The sequence below is a fragment of the Lissotriton helveticus genome, chromosome 3_1 (genome assembly GCF_964261635.1).
Source record: "Lissotriton helveticus chromosome 3_1, aLisHel1.1, whole genome shotgun sequence".
Lineage (NCBI taxonomy): Eukaryota > Metazoa > Chordata > Amphibia > Caudata > Salamandridae > Lissotriton > Lissotriton helveticus.
Window position 1 is genome coordinate 1,089,756,405 of NC_136061.1, and position 26,044 is coordinate 1,089,782,448.

A 26,044-nucleotide genomic window follows, 5' to 3' on the forward strand; every position below is an offset into this window, starting at 1 on the left:
CTTGCCTCGTATTCCCCAGTACAAAATACCACAAGCAGGGCAGCAAGCTTTGTTGCGGATTATACAGGACCCGATTGAGTCAGGAGTTGTGGAAAAGATGACTACTAATGTGTGCAATAGCACTATTCTTCCCATTCTTATGATGCACCTTCAGGCTCCTCTGATGATCATCCAGATGTTTATCATTTTGGGATTGACTTGCACAAATTTGATAAGATAGTAGTCCCTCAGTTCCAAGTGGTCTCTGACATTACTGCCCTTCTGACAATGATTCCTTCCTTAGTGAAATACTTTTCCGTCATTGATTTGAAGAATGCATTCTTTAGTATTCCAATCCATCCCGACAGCAGGCACTTGTTCGGTTTTACCCTAGCTGGCAGAAGCTTTAGGTTCTGTCGAGCTTCTCTGGGATATACTGAGAGCCCTAATCAATATAGCCAAGCCTTGAAAGCCCAATTGGACTCCCTCACGCTTCCCTAAGGTAATATATTGCTTAAATATGTGGATAATATTCTCATTACGTCTGACACTGAAAAGGGATGCAAAGACAGTACGGTTAAGTTTTTGCTGCATTTGGCTCACCACGCACATAAAGTGTTCCTTTCTAAATTTCAATATTGTCGACAGGAGGTCACCTATTTAGGTCACCTACTGTCGAAGGAGGGTAGGAGTTAGACCCTTGAGTGCATCAGAGCCATTGTTAAAATGCTTATCCCTAAAACTCAGAGGGATGTGCACGCTTTTATTGGCATTACTTCCTACTGTCGCCAATGGATCTCTAAAAATTTGTTATTAACAAAACCCCTGTTCACACTAACAACTAAAGATGTGCATGAACCCTTGCCTTGGACACCTGAATGTCAGCAGTCTTTTGAGCAATTAAAAGTTGTGCTGTACTCTGCACCTGTGCTGGGTACGCCTGACTATATGAAGCTGTTTGTGCTGAAAGTACACGAGATGGGCGGTTGTGCGCTTTCTGTCTTAATGCAGGCCTTTGGAGGTAAGCGATGACCATGTACCTATTTTTCTGCTCTTCTTGACCCTGTTGCAAGAGCCATAGTAAGCTGTCTAAGAGCGGTCACGGCAGTAGTGTTAAATTCAAATGAATATAACAAATATATATTTAAAACATTCTAGATTCATTTAAGAGTTCCAGCATAGCACAGATTGTCAGGTAAAGAGCTTCAGGGATCTAGCCTAGAATACAGAATGCTTAACATACCAAAACAATCCAAAGATAACAGAGTGTTCTGAAAGCATTTAAAGACATAGGATACAGAATATAAAGAGAATGTAACACATCCTTCCCCTTAACAATTTAAACATAATACTTCATTCTAGTGGGAGGTCTGATACTTCTGCAACCAGTTTTAAATCTGAAAGCAATAGATTCAGGCTCCTTGGAGATGTTGGGTTCACAAAGAATGGAGTGATCAGAAGGGAAAATTCATTTAGCAATTGTTCTAACATTCCAAATTCTTCCATCTTGTGTCATTACACTATTGAAGTTAACTTTAACAACTCTAATGAGAGGTCCAAATTTGGAGGACCCTTTGACGTTGAACCGTGGTTTGCGTACTCTTACCAAGTCACCAGCCACAAATGAAGGTTCCTTCACTTTCATTTTTGTGTCAAAGAATTCTTTCATTTTTTCTTGTTTTGGTTGAACCTTAAACAATTCTTATTTTCAATCACCACCAACAAGATCTTTTGACATTTTATTTTTTATCCACCAAGGACACAGCTTAGAAGCTGGTTCTCTTCCTCTAAGGAGACGGAAAGGGCTCAAGTTAGTCGTAGAATGTGGAGTAATGTGATACAACCATAATTTCTCCCTAAGAACAATTTTCCACTCCCTGCCTGACTTCCTGGCTGTCTCAACCTGTCCATTTCCCTGGGCTCGTAAAGGGCTGTGGTATGATGCTTAATGTTATGAAAATTTAAAAAACTTGCCATTTTATGAGACTTAAGTTGTACTCCATTATCTGTCACAAGAACAACCGGAAAACCTTCCCTAGCAAAGATTTCCCTGAAACACTCAATTATGGCTGAAGTGGTGGCATGATGAACAAACTTAACTTCTGGCCATTTAGAATGATAATCAACGATTACCAATGCAAAGTGAGAGTCTTGAGGCAATGAGTGAAAAGGCCCAGAAACATCAAAAGCAACCTTTTGTTATGTTATGTTATGTTATGTTAGATGAATTTTGTAGAGCGCACTGACACCGAGGGTTTCCTGGCGCTGTAAGACAGAGGTGAGTGTGGGGTCTGAGGAGGCGGAGTTTAGCCGGGTGGGGGAAAAAAGGAAGGTTTTGAGCAGTTTTCTGAAATGAAGAAAGGAGCTACTGGATTTGATGAAAAGGGGAAGAGGATTCCAAAATTTGGGGGCTAGGTGGGCAAACCGACGGCCACCAAATTTGTTGGTTTGGGTTTTGGGGGCAACAAGCAGGTTGAGGTGAGCTGAACGGAGATTGCATGTTGGACGGTGTGGGTTGATAAGTGTCGCCCTTTGTTCTATAGGTAGCCAGTGCAGTTTGTGTAGCAGAGGTTTGGCCGACTTTTAGGAGTTTTGTAGAAAAGACAGGCTGCTTGGTTCTGCGCGACCTGGAGGCGACGCAGCAGTGATTGTGGGAGTCCGTGATATAGGGAGTTGGAAAAGTCCAAACGGGATAGTACTAGGGAGATGATAACCTGGACCAGAGCGGCTGGTGGTAGACGGTGACTGACTTTACGGATTTTACGAAGCTGGAAAGTGCATGAGGAGATCACAGCGCCCACTTGAGATCTGAGGGACATTCCGGCCTTGGCACTGGTTTAAAAGGTGCAGGTAAAGCTCTCAGCATCTTATCACTATTAACACATTCAAAACATTACCTTACAGACCTATCTACAGTTTTGTCTAAACCAGGCCACCAAAAACTAGATCTTATTAATCTCTTCATAGACTACATCCCAGGATGCCCCTCATGTGCAAGTTTAAGAATGGCATCCCGCATTGATTCGGGAGGAACACACTTTCCATTTTTGAAAATCAAATCATTTTCTACAGTCAATTCAGAAGAAACTTGCAAAAATGACTGAAAGTGCAACAGGAATACTTCCATTGTTAGGCCATCCTTTAAGAATGAAATCCTTAAGTACACCCCAAGTCTTGTCAGAAATGATACTCTGATTCCACTCTTCCTCAGAAATCGTAGAGAATTCCTGGGAAACAAGATGAGACACAGAGGCAATCATTTCAATGTCTCAAGAAACTTTAACTTCTCCCCTCTGATAACTGGGCAGCCGGGAAAGACAACCTGCAGTAGCATTTTGTCTTCCCGGGACATATTCTACAGAAAAAATTACACTCCTGCAACCTGGACATAATTCTACTAATTCTTGCAGTGGCATTCCATCCACACCCAGGAGATAAAATAGAAACAAGGGGTTTGTGATCAGTTCTGAGTATAAATCTGTTTCCCCAGATAAAATTCCGAAAATGCTCAATGCCCCAAACACATCCTAGTAGTTCTCTCTCAATCACAGAATATCTCCTTTATGTTTCGTTTAGAGTGCTGGAGGCAAACGCTACACACCACTCATCCTTACCAGCTTTTTGTGAAATAACTCCCCCTAATCCATACATGCTGGCATCTACTGTGACAATACAAGTCTTATTGATATTAAGGTGGGAGCCTCAACAATTTCATTCTTGTTCAGTTAAAAGGCATTTTCCTGTCTCTGTGTCCAGCAAAATTCCACTTTGTGCCTTGTAAGCTCTCTTAAAGGCTCCATTTTGCCAAAAACAGCAGTAGGCACTTCCAAAGAACTCTGGGGAGCTGGGGGTTGACGTCTGTTGTCCCTGAGACTTCAGCAGGAGGCAAGCTCTTTTCTCAAGCCCTTGGAGATCCTTCACAAGTTGAATAAAGTGCACACAAAGTCCTTTCTCCTTTCTTTGGCAGTCAGGCAACCACTACAAGCCAGTCCCCCAAGCAGCACTGCAGCTTAGGGCATAGGGATAGTATCTCCTCAGTTTCTTCAGGTTCCTCTCCTCAGCAAAGGTTTCTTCTTCTTGTACAAAAGTGATCTAATTTCTTGGGATCAGGGTCCCAATATTTATACCCCAAAATCCTTTGTCCTCTGAGGGCAGAGGGGCCTTTGCCTAGTCCAAACCAGTTCTGGAGCACTCTGTTTACATGACTTCTTCTTTCCTTTCACAGTGCAGGGGAGAAACTTCAGACGCACTACAGGGGGTGGAGACAGCACTGTGGGGGGCAGGCACAGTCCTATTCAGGTCCCAGCTGGAACTCCTCCCTCCCATCTAGATGCAGATCACTCTATTCACCACTGGGCGGTCTCCTGGAATCCCCCAGCCCTGTCACTCAAACTCCAGACAAGGAATACACAACCTAGCAGAGGCAGGCTTGGATAGTTAGACAAGAAAATACCTACTTTCTAAAGTGGTATTTTCAAACACAGAATGTTAAAACCAACTTCACTAAAAGATGTATTTTATCATTCGGAGTTCAGGCATACTAAACTCGAATTTCTACCATGTTCCCTGAGTCAGTTAGGATTATAAATTGTAATAATCTAACGACCCAATCTGGCTTGTGAAGAACAGGTAGCCTTGCAATAGTGAAAAACAAACATGGCTGTAATTCACTATTAGGACACGCCACACACATTAGGGCTTGTCCTACCTTATACTTACAATGCACCCTGCCCTTGGTCCTATCATAGGGGTGTCTGATATGAAGAAAAGGGAAGGTTTGGAGACTGGCAAGTGGGTGCATGTGCCCAGTCAACATGGCAGTACCAGACTGCACACAGGCTCTGCAATGGCAAACATGAGCCACACATTTACAGGCTGCTTCTGTGGGTGCACAACCAGTGCTGCAAGCCCACTAGCAGTATTTGGTTTACAAGCCCTGGGCACACTCAGTGCACTGTACTAGGGTCTGACAATTAAACCAAATCAGCCAATCATAAAGTCACTAATCCATACATCAATTTACAATAGGGAGAGCATATGCACTTTAGCACTGATCAGCAGTGGTAAAGTGCCCAGTGTCATAAAATAGGCAACAACAAGTCAGAAAAAATATAGGAGGAAGGCAAAAAGTTCAGGGATGACCCTGCAAAAAGGGGCAAGTCCAACAGGTACGGAGGCGTTTTTTTTGTTTGTTATGGAGGTTTACTTTTTTCATGTGCCCTGCTTGATTGATATTGGGGCGAGGCTAACTGTAAATGTCCTAAATTACAAATGTAAATGTACAGATATTGAAAGGTCATGTGTAGCCATGAAGTTTGCACCAAGGTTTTATTTTTTAGCATCGCTAGTGTGTGGCTGGGAAAGCATTACGACACATGTGATGTAACAACTATTAAAGGCTATGCGTTGTTACATTGCATGCATTGTAATGGTATGCTGTGTAATAGCCGTGTACTAATAGCTGTTCATCAAAAAAACACAGGTTTCAGGGACGTTATAGTTAGTTGGACATTTCACTCGTACAAAACCAGTGAAATTCGGCCATTATAGTTAGTTCAGCTAACTATAACTCGCGCCCCCGCAATGCACTGCTGATGATGTCACATATTACATCATTCATGACATAGTCAGTGACATCACTGATGACATAATCAAACGTGATATTCTGATGCACCTCCTCACACCCTTATATAACCTTTGATACACCCACTCTAAAATACAGACTACCATTTTCGAAACCATAGATACACCAACACTACATACCATAGGGAAATAATTCCCCTTGAATACTGAGGGTCCCTGGGGGCCAACTAGCCCACCAGGTAGCTCCAGTAAGTGCCACACAGCTGAATTGCAGAGAGGTGGTCCGAGGCCATGCCCTTTTTTACACCAGGCTGCAAACGCATTTTTCGTTTGTTAATTTCCATAGGGAATTTTGAGACAGGCTACAGCCCGAACTGATGAACGCAATTACACCAAATTTGGCAAAAAGGTAGTGCTTGTTTCAGAAAGCGGCCTTTTTGTAAATGGTGTAAATCCGTTCATTAGTTGCTGAGAAATTAAAAAAATAGGAGTCAAAAAATCCATTTGCCATAGGAAACTTTAGGCAAGGCTACAGCAGAAACTGCTAAATGGAATTACCCCAAATTTGGCAAAACGGTACTGCTTGGTTCAGAAAGCAACCTTTTTTTAAATGGTGTAAATCCGTTCAGTAGTTGCTGAGAAATTAAAAAAATAAAAGTTTCGATATCTATGGCTAGGGTGGAGTCGCGCCCCCTCCCGACCACAAGCTTTATTCTAATTGGCTGTCAACACTCCAAACCAGGGTGTGTTGGCAGTCATCTTGTGACTCAGTAGAACCGAGTCACAAGAAAACAGTGAAACAACGATATAAAACAAGAAAAGGGGGCAGGGTAGAAACACCCTGACACCCTAGGCCTGTTCAGGGGGTCCCACAAGGACCCCCAGGGCCCAAAAAAGCATTTTTTAAATATTTGGGTGGAATTTGCACTGGGGTTGTGCTTCAATTTATTGAGGCCTCAGGGTGGGCCAGGTCCAGGAGGCATTGCTTAAAAAATAATAGTGGGGGCCCCAGCAGCCCCGGGGACAACCTCCTCCCCAGGGCTTATTATAATGTATGCAGGGGCACTACGGCCCCCTGCAACCCCAGAGAACCGCCCAATGCTGTAAAAAAAAAGCATTGGGGGTCCCAATCCTCCCACATGCAGCCCCGGAGACCTCCAAGGGGCTCTTTCTTAAATTAAAAAGTATGTGTTGGGGCTCCAGCCTCACCACATGCCCCAGGGACCACCTCCTACCTGGGGCACTACATTTGGAAATTGGGGGGTACATTACGTACCCCAAAGCCCCGGGGACCACTACCTCCCCGGGGCTTCACTCACATTCCGCAGTCACACTGTCACTCCCTGTGCACTCCTTCAATCACCCAGCCACTACCATGTACTAATCCAAACACTCCTCCAATACCCAAGCACTTATAAATTTACCACACACTCTCCTTGCAGTACTCTAATTATTCACTCAGTATCCATGTACTCATGCAATGATCCAGTCACTAACACATACACTGCTGCTGCAATACCTTCAGGACTACCTAAGCAGTACAGTAATCTCCCTGGTACTATCTATGCAGTCCTCCAATCTCCCAGTCAATCCTATGTGCTTATCCAATCACTGCGCCAAAACCAAATCACTCACAAAATCACCATGCACTCTCCTTGTAGCACTCTAATCATCCAGTCACTACTCATGTACTCATGCAATAACCCAGGCATTAACTCATGGCAAATACAGAGGAGGTCATGCTTATCACAGGGGTACCCCAATGCATAGCATTCCCTAGTGTATGTAGGTGTTGTCACTGTTTTCTAAGTGTCTTTTAGCATAGCACTGGCTCTAGGCCTGGTTAGTCAGAGTCAGTTACCACCAGTGCCCATCAGCAAAAAGTTGGGGGCACAGGAGGACTTTCTGCTCCTCTGTTGGTTCTTTCTGCACATCTCTTCTTCTTCCTGCACTTTTCTTCGTCTTTCTGGACTTCTGTTGCCTCTTTCTTCATTTGTCTTGCTTCTTTCTGAACTTTTCTTTCCTTCTTCACATATCCTACCTTTGTAGGCATAGTTAAACATTTGTATTTAAAAAAACCTTAACAATTCACTGAAAAAACCATAGGTTTCAGGGACGTTATAGTTAGTTGGAGATTTTGCTCGTACAAAACCAGAGAAATTAGGCTGTTATAGTTAGTAGACCAAACTATAACTCGCGCCCCCACAATGCACTGCTGATGATGTCACATATCACATCACTCATGACATGCTCAGTGACATCACTGATGACATCATCCACATGCTCATCTCATGCACATCTTCATACCCTAATAAAACCTTTCATACAACTACTCTCTTAAACAATCACTCATAGAAACACACACTCATCCATACACATATTCACTCACTCTCACATACAGTCATTTATATATTCCAACACTCACATATACTGCTTTAAAACATATGTAGTTACTCACACATGCACCACTGAGACATCCATTAACTCACAAACACACCCATACACACACTCACCCACCCATACAGCTGTTTCCATATATACTGTTGAACCAATACAGCCAGTGAAACAACCACTCACATATCTATGCACAGAGTCACACACCCCCCAACCACTTACAAAGATACTCAGGCACCCATACAGATACTCAGACAACCAATAAATAACCCATATAGACACTCATGTAGCTACTCACCAAGCCATGCAGCCGCTTACACACCAACAGACTAATAAAGACATTCACACAGTTTAGTCGCTAACCCATGCATTCAGTAAGACGCATTTAATCACTCACTTATACAGTCAGTCAAACACCTACTAAATCATCCATTCAGACACTCATACACCCACTCATACTTGAATACACCTTGGCATATATATATATATATATATATATATATATATATATATATATATATATATATATATATATATATATATATATATATATATATATATATATATATATATATATATATATATATATATATATATATATATATATATATATATATATTACCTACTGGCGGTCGCCAGTAGGTATATATAGTTAGGATTTTTTCTCTATGGGTTTTTTGAAAATTCTATGTCTAATAACTTTGGCGTTTGTGGACGGAATTGGCTGAAATTTTCAGGAAAATGGCACATTTTGTTTCTGAGCAGCCCCTGAAAATTGGGGGGGGGGGTTCGTCCAGGGGGGGTCGAGAAAAAAGGGGGGTCCCAAAACGTGTTTTTAACATTGAGTTTTCCATAGGGCGGTTGGCCTCACTTTTAGCCCGAACGGCTGAATGGATTTGCACGAAACTTGGCAAAATTGTAGAGACTGGTAGCCCGATGTGCCTTTTGTAGGTCTCAATATATGTGCTCCAGTGGATTTTGAGAAATTAACGTTTAAAAAAAGATATATATCTGTAACAGCGGACCGGGCAGCGCTCCAGTTCGCGTACTTTTCGCGCAACGGAGCTTTGTGAAGCGAAGCTGATTGGTTCTCCGGCGTCTGTAAACATTCCAAACAGTCCGTAGCGGCCGCCATCTTGTCTCTCGGTAGGATCGAGAGACAAGCGGAGGCCAAACCGAAGGGGCAAATGACCATAAGGGGGCATAGTAGATCCTCCCTGACCGTTTAGGTTTGATGTGGAGGTTTTAAAAGGGCCCCGCGGGGCAAAAAAAAAAAAAAATTATAATAATCGAACAGCTGAATGGATTTGCACGATACTTGGCAAAATTGTAGGGACTGGTAGCCCGATGTGCCTTTGCTAGATCTCAATATATGTGCTCCAGTGGATTTTGAGAAATTAACGTTCAAAAAAAGATATATATCTGTAACAGCGCACCGCTTCGCGTACTTTTCGCGTTACGGAGCTTTGCGAAGCGAAGCTGATTGGCTCTCCGGTGTCTGTAAACATTCCAAACAGTCCGTAGCGGCCGCCATCTTGTCTCTCGGTAGGATCGAGAGACAAGAGGAGGCCAAAGCGAAGGGGCAAATGACCATAAGGGGGCATAGTAGATCCTCGCTGACCCCCTAGGTTTGATGTGGAGGTTTTAAAAGGGCCCCGCGGGGCAAAAAAAAAAATAATAATAATAATCGAACGGCTGAATGGATTTGCACGAAACTTGGTAAAATATTAGGGACTGGTAGCCCGATGTGCCTTTGCTAGGTCTCAATATATGTGCTTCAGTGCATTTTGAGAAATTAACGTTCAAAAACAAGATATATATCTGTAACAGCGCTCCGCTTCGCGGAGATAAAATTATATCTGTATTACCTAGCTGTTGCTAACACCAGTTAGCGACGGCTAGTAGGAGATAGCGACCATCTTGGGCCCCACTTTGCATGTGAGTGATATTTATCACTAATGACATGCAAAGTGGGCATGCCAAGATGTTAGCGACTGGAAACAGTCGCTAACATCGCTATCTCCTATTATCAACTTTTGGAAATATTCGAGATAAGCGCGAATATCTCCAAAAGCTAGCACCTGCCCTGAGCAGTTCTTAGCCATGTTATCCAATGGGAGGTGGATAACATGGCTAAGAGCATTAGCTCGGTAATGCATGAATATCGCTGAGTTTTCAGCGATATTAATGCATTGCGGTCGTTTTTTATCGTATTTGCGATAAACCTTGATAATAGCAAGGTTTATCTGCGATAATTTCTGACGGTAAAAAAATCGTTGCTAAGCATCGTTAGGGATGAATATCGCTTAACTTTGGTAATATGCCCCAACGTCTGTTAACGTTCGATTCGAAGGAAATCAGGAAGTGTTGAAAAACATTGTCTGCGCCATCTTGTCTTTTTTCAAATGCCACACTTTTGTCGTGCACGGCAGCCATTTTAGATGCCTTGACCAGACCCACTCTGTGCACGCTGTCGATCCTTAGCATGGCTCCCCACCCTCGCAAGCATCTCCCCCAGGCAGTGGTCACCCCCGCTCTCTGTCTTATGCATGGGTAATAAACCTCCCCCCATCTGCGCTGCTCTTCCCTGAGAATCACACCCTGTGCCTGCCCGACACCTCCCTTTCGCCCTATTCACTACCGCACCTTCTGACACTCCTTTTCCTCTGTGTCCGATTGTCCAGGCTGGTCCTAGGGTATCAGCTAGCCCTGCAGATGTAGTTTATGGCCACAGCTGTAAAGAATCACCCCTCTTCAAAGGAGTTATAGTAGATCAAGGCCCACACTCGATGAGATCCGTCACAGCAGAAGCGTTGCTATTATCTGAAAACCATCCTGTATTGTGATTGGGGAGGGGACCGAGTCTGAAGCGGAAGATTCCAGGGATGACTCTTTGTACATCAAAGTTTTTACAATTATGTGTCACATTAAAAATATATAGCACTCCGACAAAGTAGTAAGATTATAAAACTTTAATAATGTATAAATATATACAAGAAAACAAAAATAGTAATAACATATAAACATTTTTAGGGAAAAACAACGAAGTAGCGGTCGGCTGTGCGAATAGTCCCAACGCAGCACAACGTCCAGATTTCCGGCGTGGGGCGTCGCGGGGGGTGGGTCATCAGTAGCAAACTGTTGTGCGAATAGTTCCAAGGCAGCAGAACGATGGCACCAAGGTGATGTCCAGTAAGTTGCCGCACTGGTTTTGGTATCCTACAATGCTGCTCCGAATAACGGCGTGGGGCGCCCCGGGGGAGGCGGCGTGAACGGGCCTCTCCAGGTGGAGTGTCATCTGTTGTAGTGGGGTGCCCCTTTACCGTTTCAGTTGCCATTCCGTCCGTTTTTGGTCCACTGTGTCAAAAGCCGCAATTCAGCTGAGTTGCGCCCACTCTTGCGGTGCAGCGATAGGCGGCTGTCACAGGACTCTCAAAATGGCGGCAGGCTGTTTCCTTTTTGGGCCTGGTCCACTGAAATGGCCCTGGGACACCTTGGAAATCGGACGCTTGTCTGCTAGGTCTTGGACCCCATTCTCGAAAGCGTCCCCTCCGCCTTGAGAATTCATCAAAAGTTTTGGGGGCCCCGACTCCTGCAGGCTTCTGGTGGGGAGCGGCTGCCATGATTGCTCGCGGAATGACCACGACGGAGCTACGAGATGGTGGTGCTCTCATGCTGACGCCAGCTTCAGTCTGAAACATCCAGAAACAAGGTGGGGCTTTCATCGTTTGGGAAAAAAAAAAAGTTTTCATCCAATGAAAAGTGTTGTTTTTAGGTCATATGATCAAGCCTTCCATCATTAGGAAACCAAAAGTAAAATGAACCAATGAAAAGTTTTATAAACAAGTCACATGACCTGTTATGCGGCATAGGGTATAAAATGCGGAGAAAATACGTTGGCACGTGAGGCGGCGTCAGTAGCGGACCGATGTGCGAATAGGCCGAAGGCAATACAACGCGCCAAGATCTGGATGGCACCGAGGTGGTGTCCAGCAAGTTGCAGCACTGGTGTGGCCATCCTACAATGCTGAAAGTCGGCGTGGTGCGCCCCGTTGGCCTGTGAGTTTGCGTCAGTAGCGGACCGATGTGCGAATAGGCCGAAGGCAGCACAACGCGCCAAGATCCGGATGGCACCGAGGTGGTGTCTAGTAAGTTGCCGCACTGGTGTGGCCATCCTACAATGCTGAAAGTCGGCGTGGGGCGCCCCGTTGGCCTGTGAGATGGCGCCAGTAGCGGACCGATGTGTGAATGGGGCCGAAGGCAGCGCAACAATATTTTCGGAATAGAAGACACCACTAGGCGCTGAGATGCCAAGATCCGGATGGCACCGAGGTGGTGTGTAGCAAGTTGCCACACTGGTGTGGCCATCCTACAATGCTGAAAGTCGGCGTGGGGCGCCCCGTTGGCCTGTGAGTTTGCGTCAGTAGCGGACCGATGTGCGAATAGGCCGAAGGCAGCACAACGCGCCAAGATCCGGATGGCACCGAGGTGGTGTCTAGTAAGTTGTCGCACTTCTGTGGCCATCCTACAATGTTGAAAGTCGGCGTGGGGCGCCCCGTTGGCCTGTGAGATGGCGTCAGTAGCGGACCGATGTGCGAATGGGGCCAAAGGCAGCGCAACAATATTTTCTGATTTGAAGACACCACAAGGCGCTGAGATGCCAAGATCCGGATGGCACCGAGGTGGTGTCTAGCAAGTTGTGGCACTGGTGTGGCCATCGTACAATGGTAAAAGTCGGCGTGGGGCGCCCTGTTGGCCTGTGAGATGGTGTCAGTAGCGGACTGATGTGCGAATGGGGCCAAAGGCAGCGCAACAATATTTTCTACAATATTTTCGGAGTAGAAGACACCACAAGGCGCTGAGATGCCAAGATCCGGATGGCACCGAGGTGATGTCTAAGTTGCGGACCGATGTGCGAATGGGGCCAAAGGCAGCGTAACAATATTTTCTGTATGGAAGATACCACTAGGCGTTGAGATGCCAAGATTCGGATGGCACCGAGGTGATGTCTAGCAAGTTGCTGTACTGGTGTGGTCATCCTACAATGCTGAAACTCGGCGTGGGTCGCCCCATTAGCCTGTGAGATGGCGTCAGTAGCGGACCGATGTGCGAATAGGCCGAAGGCAGCACAACGCGCCAAGATCCGGATGTCACCGTGATGGTTTCATAGTTGAGAGGCACTTCATCTGCAGTGGGGCGCCGAGATCCGGATGGCACCGAGGTGATGTCTAGCAAGTTGCTGTACTGGTGTGGTCATCCTACAATGCTGAAAGTCGGCGTGGGGCGCCCCATTAGCCTGTGAGATGGCGTCAGTAGCGGACTGATGTGCGAATGGGGCCAAAGGCAGCGCAACAATATTTTCTGAAGAGAAGACACCAAAAGGCGCTGAGATTCCAAGATCCGGATGGCACCGAGGTGGTGTCTAGCAAGCTATGCAGTTGAGTTGTGTGCGCACTTGCGGCGAATAGGTCGAAGGCAGCATAACAATGTTTTCTGAATAGAAGACACCACAAGGCGTTGAGATTCGGTTACCACCGAGGTGATGTCTAGCAAGTTGCCGCACTGGTGTGGCCATCCTACAATACTGCTCCGAATAACGGCGTGGGGTGCCCGAAGGGGGGGGGGGAGGCGGCGTGAATGGGCCTTCCTAGGTGGAGGCTCGTCTGCTGTAGTGGGGCGCCCCTTTACCGTTTCAGTTGCCATTCAGCTGAGTTTCGGCTGCTCTTGATGCTACAGCGACAGGCGGCTGCAAGAGGACTCTCAAAATGGCGGCCTGTTCTTTGGATTTGGGCCTGGTCCACTAAAATGGCCCTGGGACACCTTAGAACTCGGACGCTCGATTTTTTTTTCCTTTCCTGTACATGCAAAAAAAGGTAAATGCCCGGTACGTTACACGCTTCATCTGCCACGATGAACTCTCCAGAGGAACCGAAAAAAAATATAGTTGTGGTAACTATACCATGCATCGTCATATGGAGAGGTGGCACCAATTAATTATAGTGCTGCATAAAAGAGAGATTTGGAGGAGAACCCCTGACCTGCTAGTACATTCATCAAAGAAGTGGCACTGAGAGCTTCAGAGGCAAGGGAAACGGTCCCAAATATTTAGAAGAACTTTGGAAAGATTAAAATGACATGTTTAGATTGTGGCAAATTAATTTCATGTGGACAGATGAGTGTTACTCTAATAAATACAGCATATGAACATCATCATAGTCGATGGTTCGTAGAGACATTTTGACTATATCCTGGACCTGCCCGTCCTCGCCCAAAATGGCGCCGGAATAAATGGGACTCGTAACTCCTTGTTGTGTACTGGTTGCAGAACCTTGAAATCACGAGATACGTATGCAGTTTTGAAGCACATGGCAGGCGGGGACGAGAATTGATTGAATATTTCGACATCCCTATTGATATTAAGTTCTGATGTGTTATTGATTACTGTACTGTTGAAAGTTCAAATTAACGTCACCCATGGTACTTGCCCGCAAATGTATATCTAGATAATTTTATTGTAACTGGCCCTGTCGTATTTTAATTATAAAATGTACGTCCACCGATTCCGTAACTGTTAGACACCTTAGTTCTTGCAACCTAATGGCCCGCCCGTTACGTTCCTCTACAGTGTAAATGTCTATTCATCATATACGATTACAGTTTGCTCCGTGGCAGGCCCACGTGGTTATAGGCTCGTATTTGTATAATGAAATTTTCACAATAAAGGTTTTTAAAAGAAAACATGGTAGTAGTATATACATTGGTAAAGTTTTTAATAATAGTCACTGTTTTAGAATCATTAAAAGGCAAGTGAAATAAAGCAGACCAATTACATGAAGGGTAAAAGGTATAATACGAAGGAACGCAGTAAAGATAAATGGTCAAGGGCTGTTGTGTTTTCTATTCCTGCAACATAAAGTGATCGATAAGAATCTCATATTCAGGCGTATCGGCGACTAAGACAGCAGGTCGACCCTCTTTTGCTCAACGGCTCCGTCATGGGACGAAGAAACGCTCTTTTTCTCGAAAAAAGAATATATTTTACTTGCAGGACAGTTGTAAAATTTCCGGGAAAGTACATTAGCCTGGAACATTATAACATATATTTAAGAAAAAATAATGTTCGGAAGTAATGAAAAGCGTAATTTTTAGGTCATATGACCAAGCCTTTCATCATTACAATAAGAAAAGTAAAATGAACCAATGAAAAGTTTTATTAACAAGTCACATGACTTGTTATGCTTACGTTACGCGCTGCGCGCCCCGGATGACTTCCGGATGCGCTAACGCGGCGCGTCATATGACGCATTACGCGACAACGCAGGTCCAGAATATAGTCAAAATGTCTCCACCAACCAGCGGTCGGAACACAACCCCTTTCAGCAGGCTAAATAGTTCTGTTAAATGACAACAGAAGGGACAGGCAACAAGAACCATCAGTCAAAGAGGGGAGGGCTAGTTCTTCTCTACCGGGTTACATTGGGGCGCTACCGGAACTGATCGAATTGGTAGTCTACAGTGTTTCTGGATGTTTCAGACTGAAGCTGGGGTTAGCATGAGAGCAGCACCATTTCGTAGCTCCGTCGTGGCCATTCCGCAACCAATCATGGCAGCCGCTCTTTATCGTTATTTTGGGCAGGGTGGGTGGCGGAGCCGAGCTGTTTTGCAGCCATCATTGTGTGGAGTTCAGTTCATCTCACTAGTTTTGTATTTGTCATGAGGGGTTGTTCCTAATGTTTCTATTTTAGCGAGGTCAAAAAGAGATCCCATTAGTGGCCTACTGATTTTGCTCGATTCCTTTTCTTTTTTTTTTCACGATTTTTCGTTATCTGCAAAGACTAAACAGAGTATTGCGACTCTGTGTTTGTTTGTAAATAGAGAATGAACCAAAGAGAACTAATTCTAAAACAGTAAATACTTGGATAACAATCAATCAAATGGAGAGAGAAGCAGGCATGACGGATTACAACGGGGGCAAAGGCCTGCGTTAACTACCTTTCACTATCTGCAAAGAGAGAGTACTCCTAATAGAAATGAGGGGGGGGGCACCATTCAAAGCAGATCAGTGTGCATAAACACGAAAATGTTTTCACTTACCATGTACTTGACATTCGACAGCTTATTATATTTGCTATTAAAAAACCATTGAAATTCACTGAAAAAACCATAGGTTATAGACCATATATAGTTAGGAATTAGCATTTAAAAAACCTTATTTTACTCACACAAAACCATTGAAATTCCATATATAGTTAGTTGCACTAACTATATATCGTGCACCCGCAATCCACTGCTGATCATGTCACATATTACATCATTCATGACATGGTCAGTGACATCACTGATGACATCACTGATGACATCTCAAATGACATCACTGATGACATCACTGATGACATCTCAAATGACATCACTGATGACATCACTGATGACATCTCAAATGACATCACTGATGACATCACTGATGACATCTCATTTGACATTACTGATCACATCACTGATGACATCATTCATGTGATAATACGATGAACCTCTTCAGACTCTAATATAACCTTAGATACACTCAGTGTAAACAGAAACTCATAGACTGTCACTCATCCATGGAGTTACTCAGACACTTAGTCAGTCATGCAAAGAATCAATCACACCTCCATTTCCTCAACTATACAGTTATACACACCTTACTTATTCAAACATATACTAAAACATATTTACTCACTTATACAATCCTGGATACAAGTTCACAATGATCCATACAGCCACTCACACATTCACTGGCTCTTATGCACAGTTATTTATATATGTCAACTCTCACATGTACTGTGTTTTACATATGTACTTACTTTGACATGTAGCACTGAGATATCCATTCACTCACCAATACACTCATGCACACAGTCAACCGCCCATACAGCTGTTTCCACATGCACTTTTGAACCCATACATCTAGTCAATCAACTGCTCACACATCTATGCAGAGAGTCATACACCTCCCAGCCACCCACACACACACTCAGTCTCCCATACAAATGCTTGGGCAACCAATCAATAACCCATACAGTTAATCATATAGCTAATGATCAACACATGCAGCAGTTTACAGAACAACAGACATAATGATGCACAAATTAAGACAGTTTAGTCACTAACCCATGCACTCAGTGAGACACATTTAATCAGTCACTCATACAGTCAGCCATGCCCCTACTAAATCCTTCATCAAGACACTTATACATCCACTCATTCTTCAATATGTAAGACATATTTTAACTTTACAGAATTATACAGTCACTGGATGTAGTCATCAGTGATGTCATTTGAGATGTCATCAGTGATGTCATCAGTGATGTCATTTGAGATGTCATCAGTGATGTCATCAGTGATGTCACTGACCATGTCATGAATGATGTAATATGTGACATGATCAGCAGTGGATTGCGGGTGCGCGATATATAGTTAGTGCAACTAACTATATATGGAATTTCAATGGTTTTGTGTGAGTAAAATAAGGTTTTTTAAATGCTAATTCCTAACTATATATGGTCTATAATCTATGGTTTTTTCAGTGAATTTTCAAGGTTTTGTAAATGCTAATTCCTAACTATATATGGTCTATAACCTATGGTTTTTTCAGTGAATATTTATATATATATATATATATATATTACCTACTGGCGATAGTTAGGATTGTTTTCCATAGGGAAATCGCAACATTCTATTGGGAATAACTTTGGCGCCGGTTGAAGAATCTTCCTGAAATTTTCCTTAACTTTGCCTCGCGGCGCTCCGATCCTTCCCTGAAAGTTTGGGGGGGATTTGTCAAGCGGGGGCCGAGATAAAAGGGGGTCCCAAAACGTGTTTTCCCCATGTTAATTTCCATAGGGCGGTTAGACTCACTTTTAGCCCGAACGGCTGAATGGTTTTCCACCAAATTTGGCAAAATTGTAGGGACTGGTAGCCCGATGTGCCTTTGCTATGTCTCAAGATATGTGCTCCAGTGGTTTTTACGAAAATTAACTTTGAAAAAATATATATTGGGCTACATTGGGCTATATATATGTTAGAGCCCAAATGTAGCCCAATGTAGCCCAATGTAGCCCAATGTAGCCCAATGTAGCCCAAAGATGGCTACCAGAGACAAAAAAAAAAAAATGTAGCCCAAATATCAGCCAGATGTAGCCCAATGACAGAATGTCCCAGAGTGTTCTAAAGAACAACTAGAGCGCTAACAGTCTTACTTATGACAAAAGTATGGCACACCTGAAGTCATCTTGATTGGAATAAAGTGTTAACACTTAAAACATTTAATTTACAAAGGAACAAAATGAGGAGGTTCATTTTGCCATAGAAATTATGATTAGTGCTGAAGAAAGAAAAATTAGGGCACATTTTGAGTGACTTCTCAAATCCTCTTATATTTCATTAAAAAAATTCTGATATGCAGTCTCCCAAGATGGTCACCAGAGACAAAATAGCCCAAATGTAGCCCAAATATCAGCCAGATGTAGCCCAACTATAGCCCAATGACAGAATGTCCCAGAGTGTTCTAAAGAACAACTAGAACACTAACAGTCTTACTTATGACAAAAGTATGGCACACCTGAAGTCATCTTGATTGGAATTTAATTTGAAAAGGAACAAAATGAGGGGTTTCATTTTGCCATAGAAATTTTATATATATATATATTCACTGAAAAAACCATAGGTTACACACCAGTTATAGTTAGGAATTAGCATTTAAAAAACCTTTGAAATTCACTGAAAAAACCATAGGTTTCACACCAGTTATAGTTAGCTGGAAATTTTACTCGCATAAAACCATTGAAATTCCCACGTTATAGTTAGTTGGACTCACTATAACTTGCACGTCTGCAATGCACTGCTGATGAAGTCACATATTACATCACTCATGCATATATTTAAATATTTAAACATTACTCGCCAATATATGTATTCACTAATATACACTTAATAAGCCAGTTAACCAATCAATTTTTTTTTTTAAAAACACTGAAAAAAACCATAGGTTTCAGGCCTTATATAGTTAGAAATTAGCATTTAAAAAACCTTTGAAATTCACTGAAAAAACCATAGGTTTCAGGCCTTATATAGTTAGGAATTAGCATTTAAAAAACCTTTGAAATTCACTGAAAAAACCATAGGTTTCAGGCCTTATATAGTTAGGAATCAGCATTTAAAAAACCTTTGAAATTCACTGAAAAAACCATAGGTTTCAGGCCTTATATAGTTAGGAATCAGCATTTAAAAAAACCTTTGAAATTCACTCAAAAAACTATAAGTTTTAGTGGTATTATAGTTAGCTGGACATTTTACTCATACAAAACCAATGAAATTGCTCCTATATAGTTAGTTATACTAACTATATTTCGCGCACCCGCAATCCACTGCTGATGATGTCACATATTAGATCATTCATGACATGGTCAGTGACATCACTGATGACATCTCAAATGACATCACTCTGGCGAAGAACTGGAGAGAGGCAGTTTCATAAAAGTCCTAGCGCTCTCCGGGAAAAAGGCATAGATGTTGTTCACTTTATTCACAAAGGATGCTGCAATTTGATCACATTGCTCAGTAGATGGGAGGATTGCCACTGTGGTGCATTCTAGGGAGGTAAGGGACTAGATTACCTGAAAGAGCTTCCTGGTGGAATTTTTGGAATGTTCAATTTGTAGGGCTTAGTAATTTGCACAGGCCTGCCTAAGGTTCTATGGTACTTCATTATGGCTGCAAGGTATGTGGATTTATAATGGTCATTATACACTTTGTGCCATACATGCTCTTACTATTTGCAAGACCTCTTTGTTTCTTGTACTGCCTCTGAAAACCAGGGTGCGGAGGGATTAGATCATCTGCTAGTAATTGACTTGAATGGTGCTGGAGTGTCTAAGGCTAGATTAATCCTTAATGGGCATTCTTCGAGGGTTCGTCTGTGAGAGTGTAGGACCTTTGTAAATGTGGTAGGAGTAATCCGAGCCCATTCACTTAAGGTGGATTGTAGGGGCGGTGCCATTTTCAGTGAGGGTTCCAAAATTCCAAAGGGAATCAGGTGGTGGTCTGACCACCCCACCGGAATGGGTTTGGCTACTGTTAAGAAGTGAGAGTTAGTAAAAATGGGGCCAGGATATGGCCCAGATCATGTGTAGGGGCCTTCACTAATTGGGTAAGTGGACACAATTCTTACCTGCGATATTCCTGATGATGATATTTTTCATGTCACAATATGAATGTGACTATATTATAATAAGATGATATTTCTATCTTGATATTAAGCTCAAACTCCAACGTGTGATTACCATCTAACTCTAAATATTGACCCAAAGGCAAATTTATACTATGCAACTTGATGTGCAACTCAATTCTCCTTTACCATAAATGAAAAGCAGAGAAAGCAGTCCCTGGACCGTTAGAGTTAGAAGAGAGAACAAAAGCTTACACACATGCTCCTTATGATACAGATAATCACTTCACAGACCAAGGAAAATAATTCTCTTTAGATGCCCTTGACTCACCATCATGCAGTTCATTGAAGCTCAGGCCCTATGATGAGGAGATCATGAGGTTGTAGGGAACATATGAACAGTGTAAAGCAAAAAATAAAAACTAATGTATGTACAAATGATTTAATACATTAAAAGGAATGTTATTCTGTATGTACTGGAGAAAGACATAGCACTACTGGCTTACTGAAATAGTGTGTTGAAGACCCCTAGGCCCAGCAAAATTGTTTCAAGCCTCCCGAGCCTTTATTGAACTACATTCTGGACCACCACAACAGCTGGTTCAAACAAAGAATAACAAATAATAGTAGTTGTTGCAGTGAGGGAGCCTGCTGACTCTTCAGCTCACCTGCTTGTTGTTCCAGTATACATCTTAGGTATCCTTCCTCCAGTCATGGTAAGGGGTAGAGGGCTTCTAGGCAATGTGTGAATGCCTATGGATCCATTGGGCTTGCTAGGGACTGTGATACAGTCAAGCTTGGCAGACGTGCAAGCCAGCAGAGGCTTTAGCAGGGAGTTCAAGATTGTTCTCTACCAGGAAGATATGGGCAGCATTTAGCTCCACAAACTGGACTCATCAAAGGCAAGTACTTCTAAACAGATTCAGGTTCAAAAGATGTTCACTAAACTGGAGGGAATCCCCAGTTTATTTATCAAATGTGGGCATTTAGACAATGGCAGTCTACCAATCAGGGCATGTGTATGCACCACATGGCACTTTGAAAGCTGCAATTTTGTGCATTGTTCAAAGGATTTGCAAATTACCATCAACTTGAAGTTGATGGTAATTTGTGAATCCTTAATGCAAAGTCACATTTTTAAAATGCTTCATGCAGTGCATTTAGGAAATCGCAAATTGTGATTACCTAAATGCATTCGCAAAATAGGTAATTGCAAAAATTGTAATTACCTATTTTGCAAATGCATTCAGGTTTGATGCATTGGATATGGCTTTTTGACGGTCACCAATGGGCCGATTCGCATGTGCCCCTAAATGTTTTTATTTTCATGGAAACATTTTCTTGTACGAAATTACCATCTTTTATGTGATGCCCCGCCTGATTTTAACCTTTTCTGCTTTGCTACTTTTAGAGTTATGTGCACTTTATCGAGTAAAGACCCTCTACTCCACTTTTAATTAGATAGGGTTCTTCCCAATTGTCACATTTATGAAAGTCCATAGTATATGGGGGTGAGACACAAAGTACACTCAGGACCCTTATGTTAAAGCCCACTTTTGGACTGCAGTACTCATTGCACCAATAACTATAGTGGCATTGCAAACATCACCTCAGGCCTAACCTGTGTAGCGTGACTGCTACAGTGTAAAACCTGCAGCACAACATGTCAAAATATGCCCTTTTGACAGGCGAAAACCTCCCTTTCAAATATTAGTACATTCCCCCCTACATTCCCCCCTACATATGCCTTGGAGCTCACAAGGTAGGGTGCATGTTATTTAAAAAATTGGAATATGTAGAAACTTAATGGGGCATATTACCAAGCATGAGCGAAAAATATCGCTCAGCTTGGTTAGCGGGCAAAATTATATCGCCGAGCATCGCCGATTTTTATTGCTTAGGAGCCTTGATATTATCAAGGTTTATCTCCTACACGATAAAAATCGGCCGAAATGCATGAATATCGCTGAAAAGTCAGCGATATTCATGCATTACCGAGCATATGCTCTTAGCCATGTTATCCACCTTCCATTGGATAACATGGCTAAGAACTGCTCTGGGCAGGCGTTAGCTTTTGGAGATAATCGCGCTTAGCGCGATTATTTCCAAAAGTTGGTAATAGGGGATAGCGATGTTAGCGACTGTTTCCAGTCGCTAACATCTTGGCACGCCCACTTTGCATGTCATTAGCAATAAATATCGCTGACATGCAAAGTGGGCACCTAAATGCCCGCTATCGCCTATTAGCTGTCGCTAATTGGTGTTAGCGACAGCTAGGTAATAGGGCGATGAAATTATCGCCGCTTTAGCGGGAAAAATTCCCGCTAAAGCGGCGATAAGGCCCTTGGTAATATACCCCAAAGTTCCTTTAGCCATAAAGTGTCAAGGGTCAAAGAGCTATTTTCACTGTGGCAAGGCTAGCCCCCTTTGTAGAAATCATCCTACAAATTAAAAATACTAGTACTTTATCTCAGGAATGGGACCAGCTAGAAATATAATTATACCATTATTTTAATAGTTGTTAAAATCCAAATAAATGGTGATGTTGGATTTTTAATAAAAATTAAAGCAAAGTAAATGTAACATAGTTTTAATTTTTCTGAATAACCATCTTCAAACAGATCCTCTTCAAGCACCTGAAATCACACTTAGGTCCTGGTCTATGGGGATCTCTGACTACCATTGTCACTTTGTACTTTGTGGTGCTGCTTTCCCTCAAATCTGTAAAAATTCACACCTCTAGTTGATCTAATTGGATTTTTGTTGTTTTGATATAATTGTATTTAGTAAGTTTTACTGTAATTTTTTTATCGGGTTGGGGATTTTTTTTACTTAGTGTACCAAGTTCAGTCTGTCTGCTGTGTGCCATATATACCGGGGCGGAGCTAGCTCAGGGTAATTTAATGTATTTTAAGGTTCCTGCTGACAAGAGGTGTGATTAATCTATGAGATGGACAGTCTCCCACTTCATAAAATAATCAAACTTCTAACGGTTCTTCAAGGAGAACCCCCTCCCATGTATCTCTAAACATTTTGTGGGTGTTCTCTCTCAGTTCAAGCTTTGGATGAAGATTGACTACTGCATTGATAGGAGTAAATATATGACCACATGCATGATGGCAATGAGGTGTACAACATTTTTTGGGGAAACATCCTTTACCACGCGGATTTTACTCTGCGTGGCCTTTACAACGCATCCCTTACAACGCAAGTCGTTACCACGACTTGCGCTGGAGGGCGCTAAAGGATTAAAAATAGTCAATTTACTATCCCAACACCTTCCCTAGTGTCCACGGGGACTGGTGTTAGAATAGTAAATTATACTATTCGAAATCCGCGCCCCCAACGCAAGTCGTGGTAACGACTTGCGTTGTAAGGGACGCGGTGTAAAGGGATGCGTTGTGACGGTACGCGTCGTACCGTCATAAATCCCATTTTTTGAACAGCTAGAAACTTGCAAGCTGTTACGTGTTCACCTACTTTCAAGAGCAGCTCGTGCAGGTAAGAGCAGTGGGCTAGGGGAGTGGTGGGGTGGGGGACTCGACAGACAACGACACCGGAAAATTAATTATTTATTTAATTTGCATTCGTCATCTGTCGAGTCCCGCCCCACTCCGTCCAAACACACCACCGCTCTTACCTGCACGGACTGCTCCTGCCTACTTTCCAAGGCATTTTCACACTGGAAAACCCCCACACTGTAAATGTGATTAGATTTGGTCACAAGTAGTATTACATCTTTGGAAGTATAAATTAATTTTTTTTTAGAGTACAAAACATGAATTAGGATTCATTCAATAAATTACATGAAGGTTGTAATACAGCTTTAGTTATTTAGATGCACAGAGAAGAGACACAGAGACACATAGCTTTTCATTGTTCTTTTAACACATTCTCACATGCTATTTTTCACATTGACTAATATGGAAACATTCAGCTCCATGCTGATCATTCCTTATATAAATCTGACCCGTGAAATATTTTGTAATAAAAAGTAGAGGACACCTGGGACCCCATTATGTAAATAGCTCAAAAACCATTTGTAAACCACAGCATACCTTTAACTGGGTGCACAGGCTAATAACAGAAACAATGTGCCCTATGACTCCTCAGGGGTAGCAAACGATATATAAATGCAATTACAAATACAGTTACAGGTAACGTGCTACCCTAGGGCAGATGGGAACTGGCTGCTGCCCCGGGTGCAGTGCATAAGTAGGCGCTGGAGATGCCATTTGTAGCCGGCTCTCCACCCTTCACAGAGCAGGCAGCACCCCACTTCCCCGGGTCACAAAAGCGGGTGCTCATGTCCACTGCTTCCCCAGGGAACTTTATGTAATTCACGCCATGAGATGAATTTCACATGAGTTTAGAGTACATTTTCTCAGTGAGGCATTGTATTCATATGAATGTTCATTAAGTTTCTTCCACCTGCTCACCACCTCAATAAGATGAAATGTCTGTTTCGAGTCAGCAGAGGTTCACGGTGTTAGTTACATGAATCACAAGATGTGTTGTACAATAATTTATAAATAATAACAACCACGAGCCTTAACTAGCAATGTGTTTTCTGTTACAGCTATGGAGACATTCCTACACTGCGTCCTATGGCATTTATGACCTTGAAAATAGGTCAGTATCTTTATTTACATTATACAAACGATTTAACAAGATCTGTTAGTCAATTAACAAAATACTGAAAATCTAGACTTTAATGTTTTGCTAATTGTGTTGCTTCGCAGTGCACTGCTGAACCCCAGTCTGCTTCCTGACAAAATACAGTACATAACCTGGTCTCCTGTTGGAAACAAGTTGGTCAGTACATATATTGTTACTTTAAAAAAAATGAATGAAAAATTGAAATCTCTTTGGATATGGCAACAGATTTATTTTTATCTGCAAAGCTTTCTGCTCAACATTTTAAATCCCTCTTTAATCTATATTATACACCCGATAAGGTCTCGAAATGGTCTGGGGATGCTATAGGGAAATGCTTCAGATGTGGTCAAACTTCTGCAAATGATGTACATATTTTTTTATTTGTCCATCATTGGCTCCCCTTTTGTTACAGATAGAACGATTTTTATCGGGAATTGTAGGTTGTCAAATTCAGCTATCTGCAACTCAGATTCTTTTGGGGGTAGAAATGGGATCAAAGGATACTGGAACTGCAAAGCAACATGCTAAATTAATATTTGTGGCGACTGCTGTCTATAGACTATGTATAGCTTCGTATTGGCTACAACAGGAACCACCCTCATTTGTGGAATGGCGCTCCAGATTCTTTGCTATTCATAATATGGAGCACAGCCTGTACGCGTTGAAGGGCGTACGTAAAAAGCAACTTGGCACACAAATATGGGGTAGAGTTTCATAGTATGTGGAGTTATAAAATAGGGTTATATCTTTTTATCCTTTTATTAGTGTCTGCCCGTAGAATTAAACCAATGTCCTGATTTTTTTCTTATATTTTTTCATTTTTTTCCTAATAGACTAATGTGTTAAGTGAATATCTAGATAGAGTTTTTTCCTCTCTGTTTCCTCTTTGTTTCTCTATCCATATTTATCAATCCTCTCTTTGTGGATTGTTTATGACATGTGCTGTCACTTTTGTTTGATTTAAAAAGCAATGTTATTATTTGTATTATATGCTAATAAGCGATGATTCATGTGGCACTTATTTGTATTGATTGGAATGACTCATACTAACCGCTTCATGTATCAAAAAAAAAAAAAAAATAAAAAAAAAAATGAATGAAAATAACTTGCTTAACTGTGACTATTGCAATTTATTTCAGCAACACGAGTATGTGCATGGAGTTATGGAAATTGAAAATATGACGAACAGAGGACAAACATTTGGGATGCTCTGTGGTAGATCCATTA

The 26,044-nt window shown here is 42.4% G+C and overlaps 1 protein-coding gene across 7 annotated transcripts in view; it reads left to right on the forward strand.

The window, feature by feature from the left end:
• LOC144823287 (dipeptidyl peptidase 4-like) overlaps positions 1–26,044 on the forward strand; it is an 867,366-nt gene that overhangs the window by 434,878 nt on the left and 406,444 nt on the right. For all 7 annotated transcript variants that reach the window (XM_078681655.1, XM_078681657.1, XM_078681659.1 and 4 more), the window contains 2 exons: positions 24,738–24,790; positions 24,901–24,973. In XM_078681655.1, coding sequence (XP_078537781.1) covers positions 24,738–24,790; positions 24,901–24,973 — 126 coding nt within the window. The remainder of the gene's footprint in view (positions 1–24,737; positions 24,791–24,900; positions 24,974–26,044) is intronic.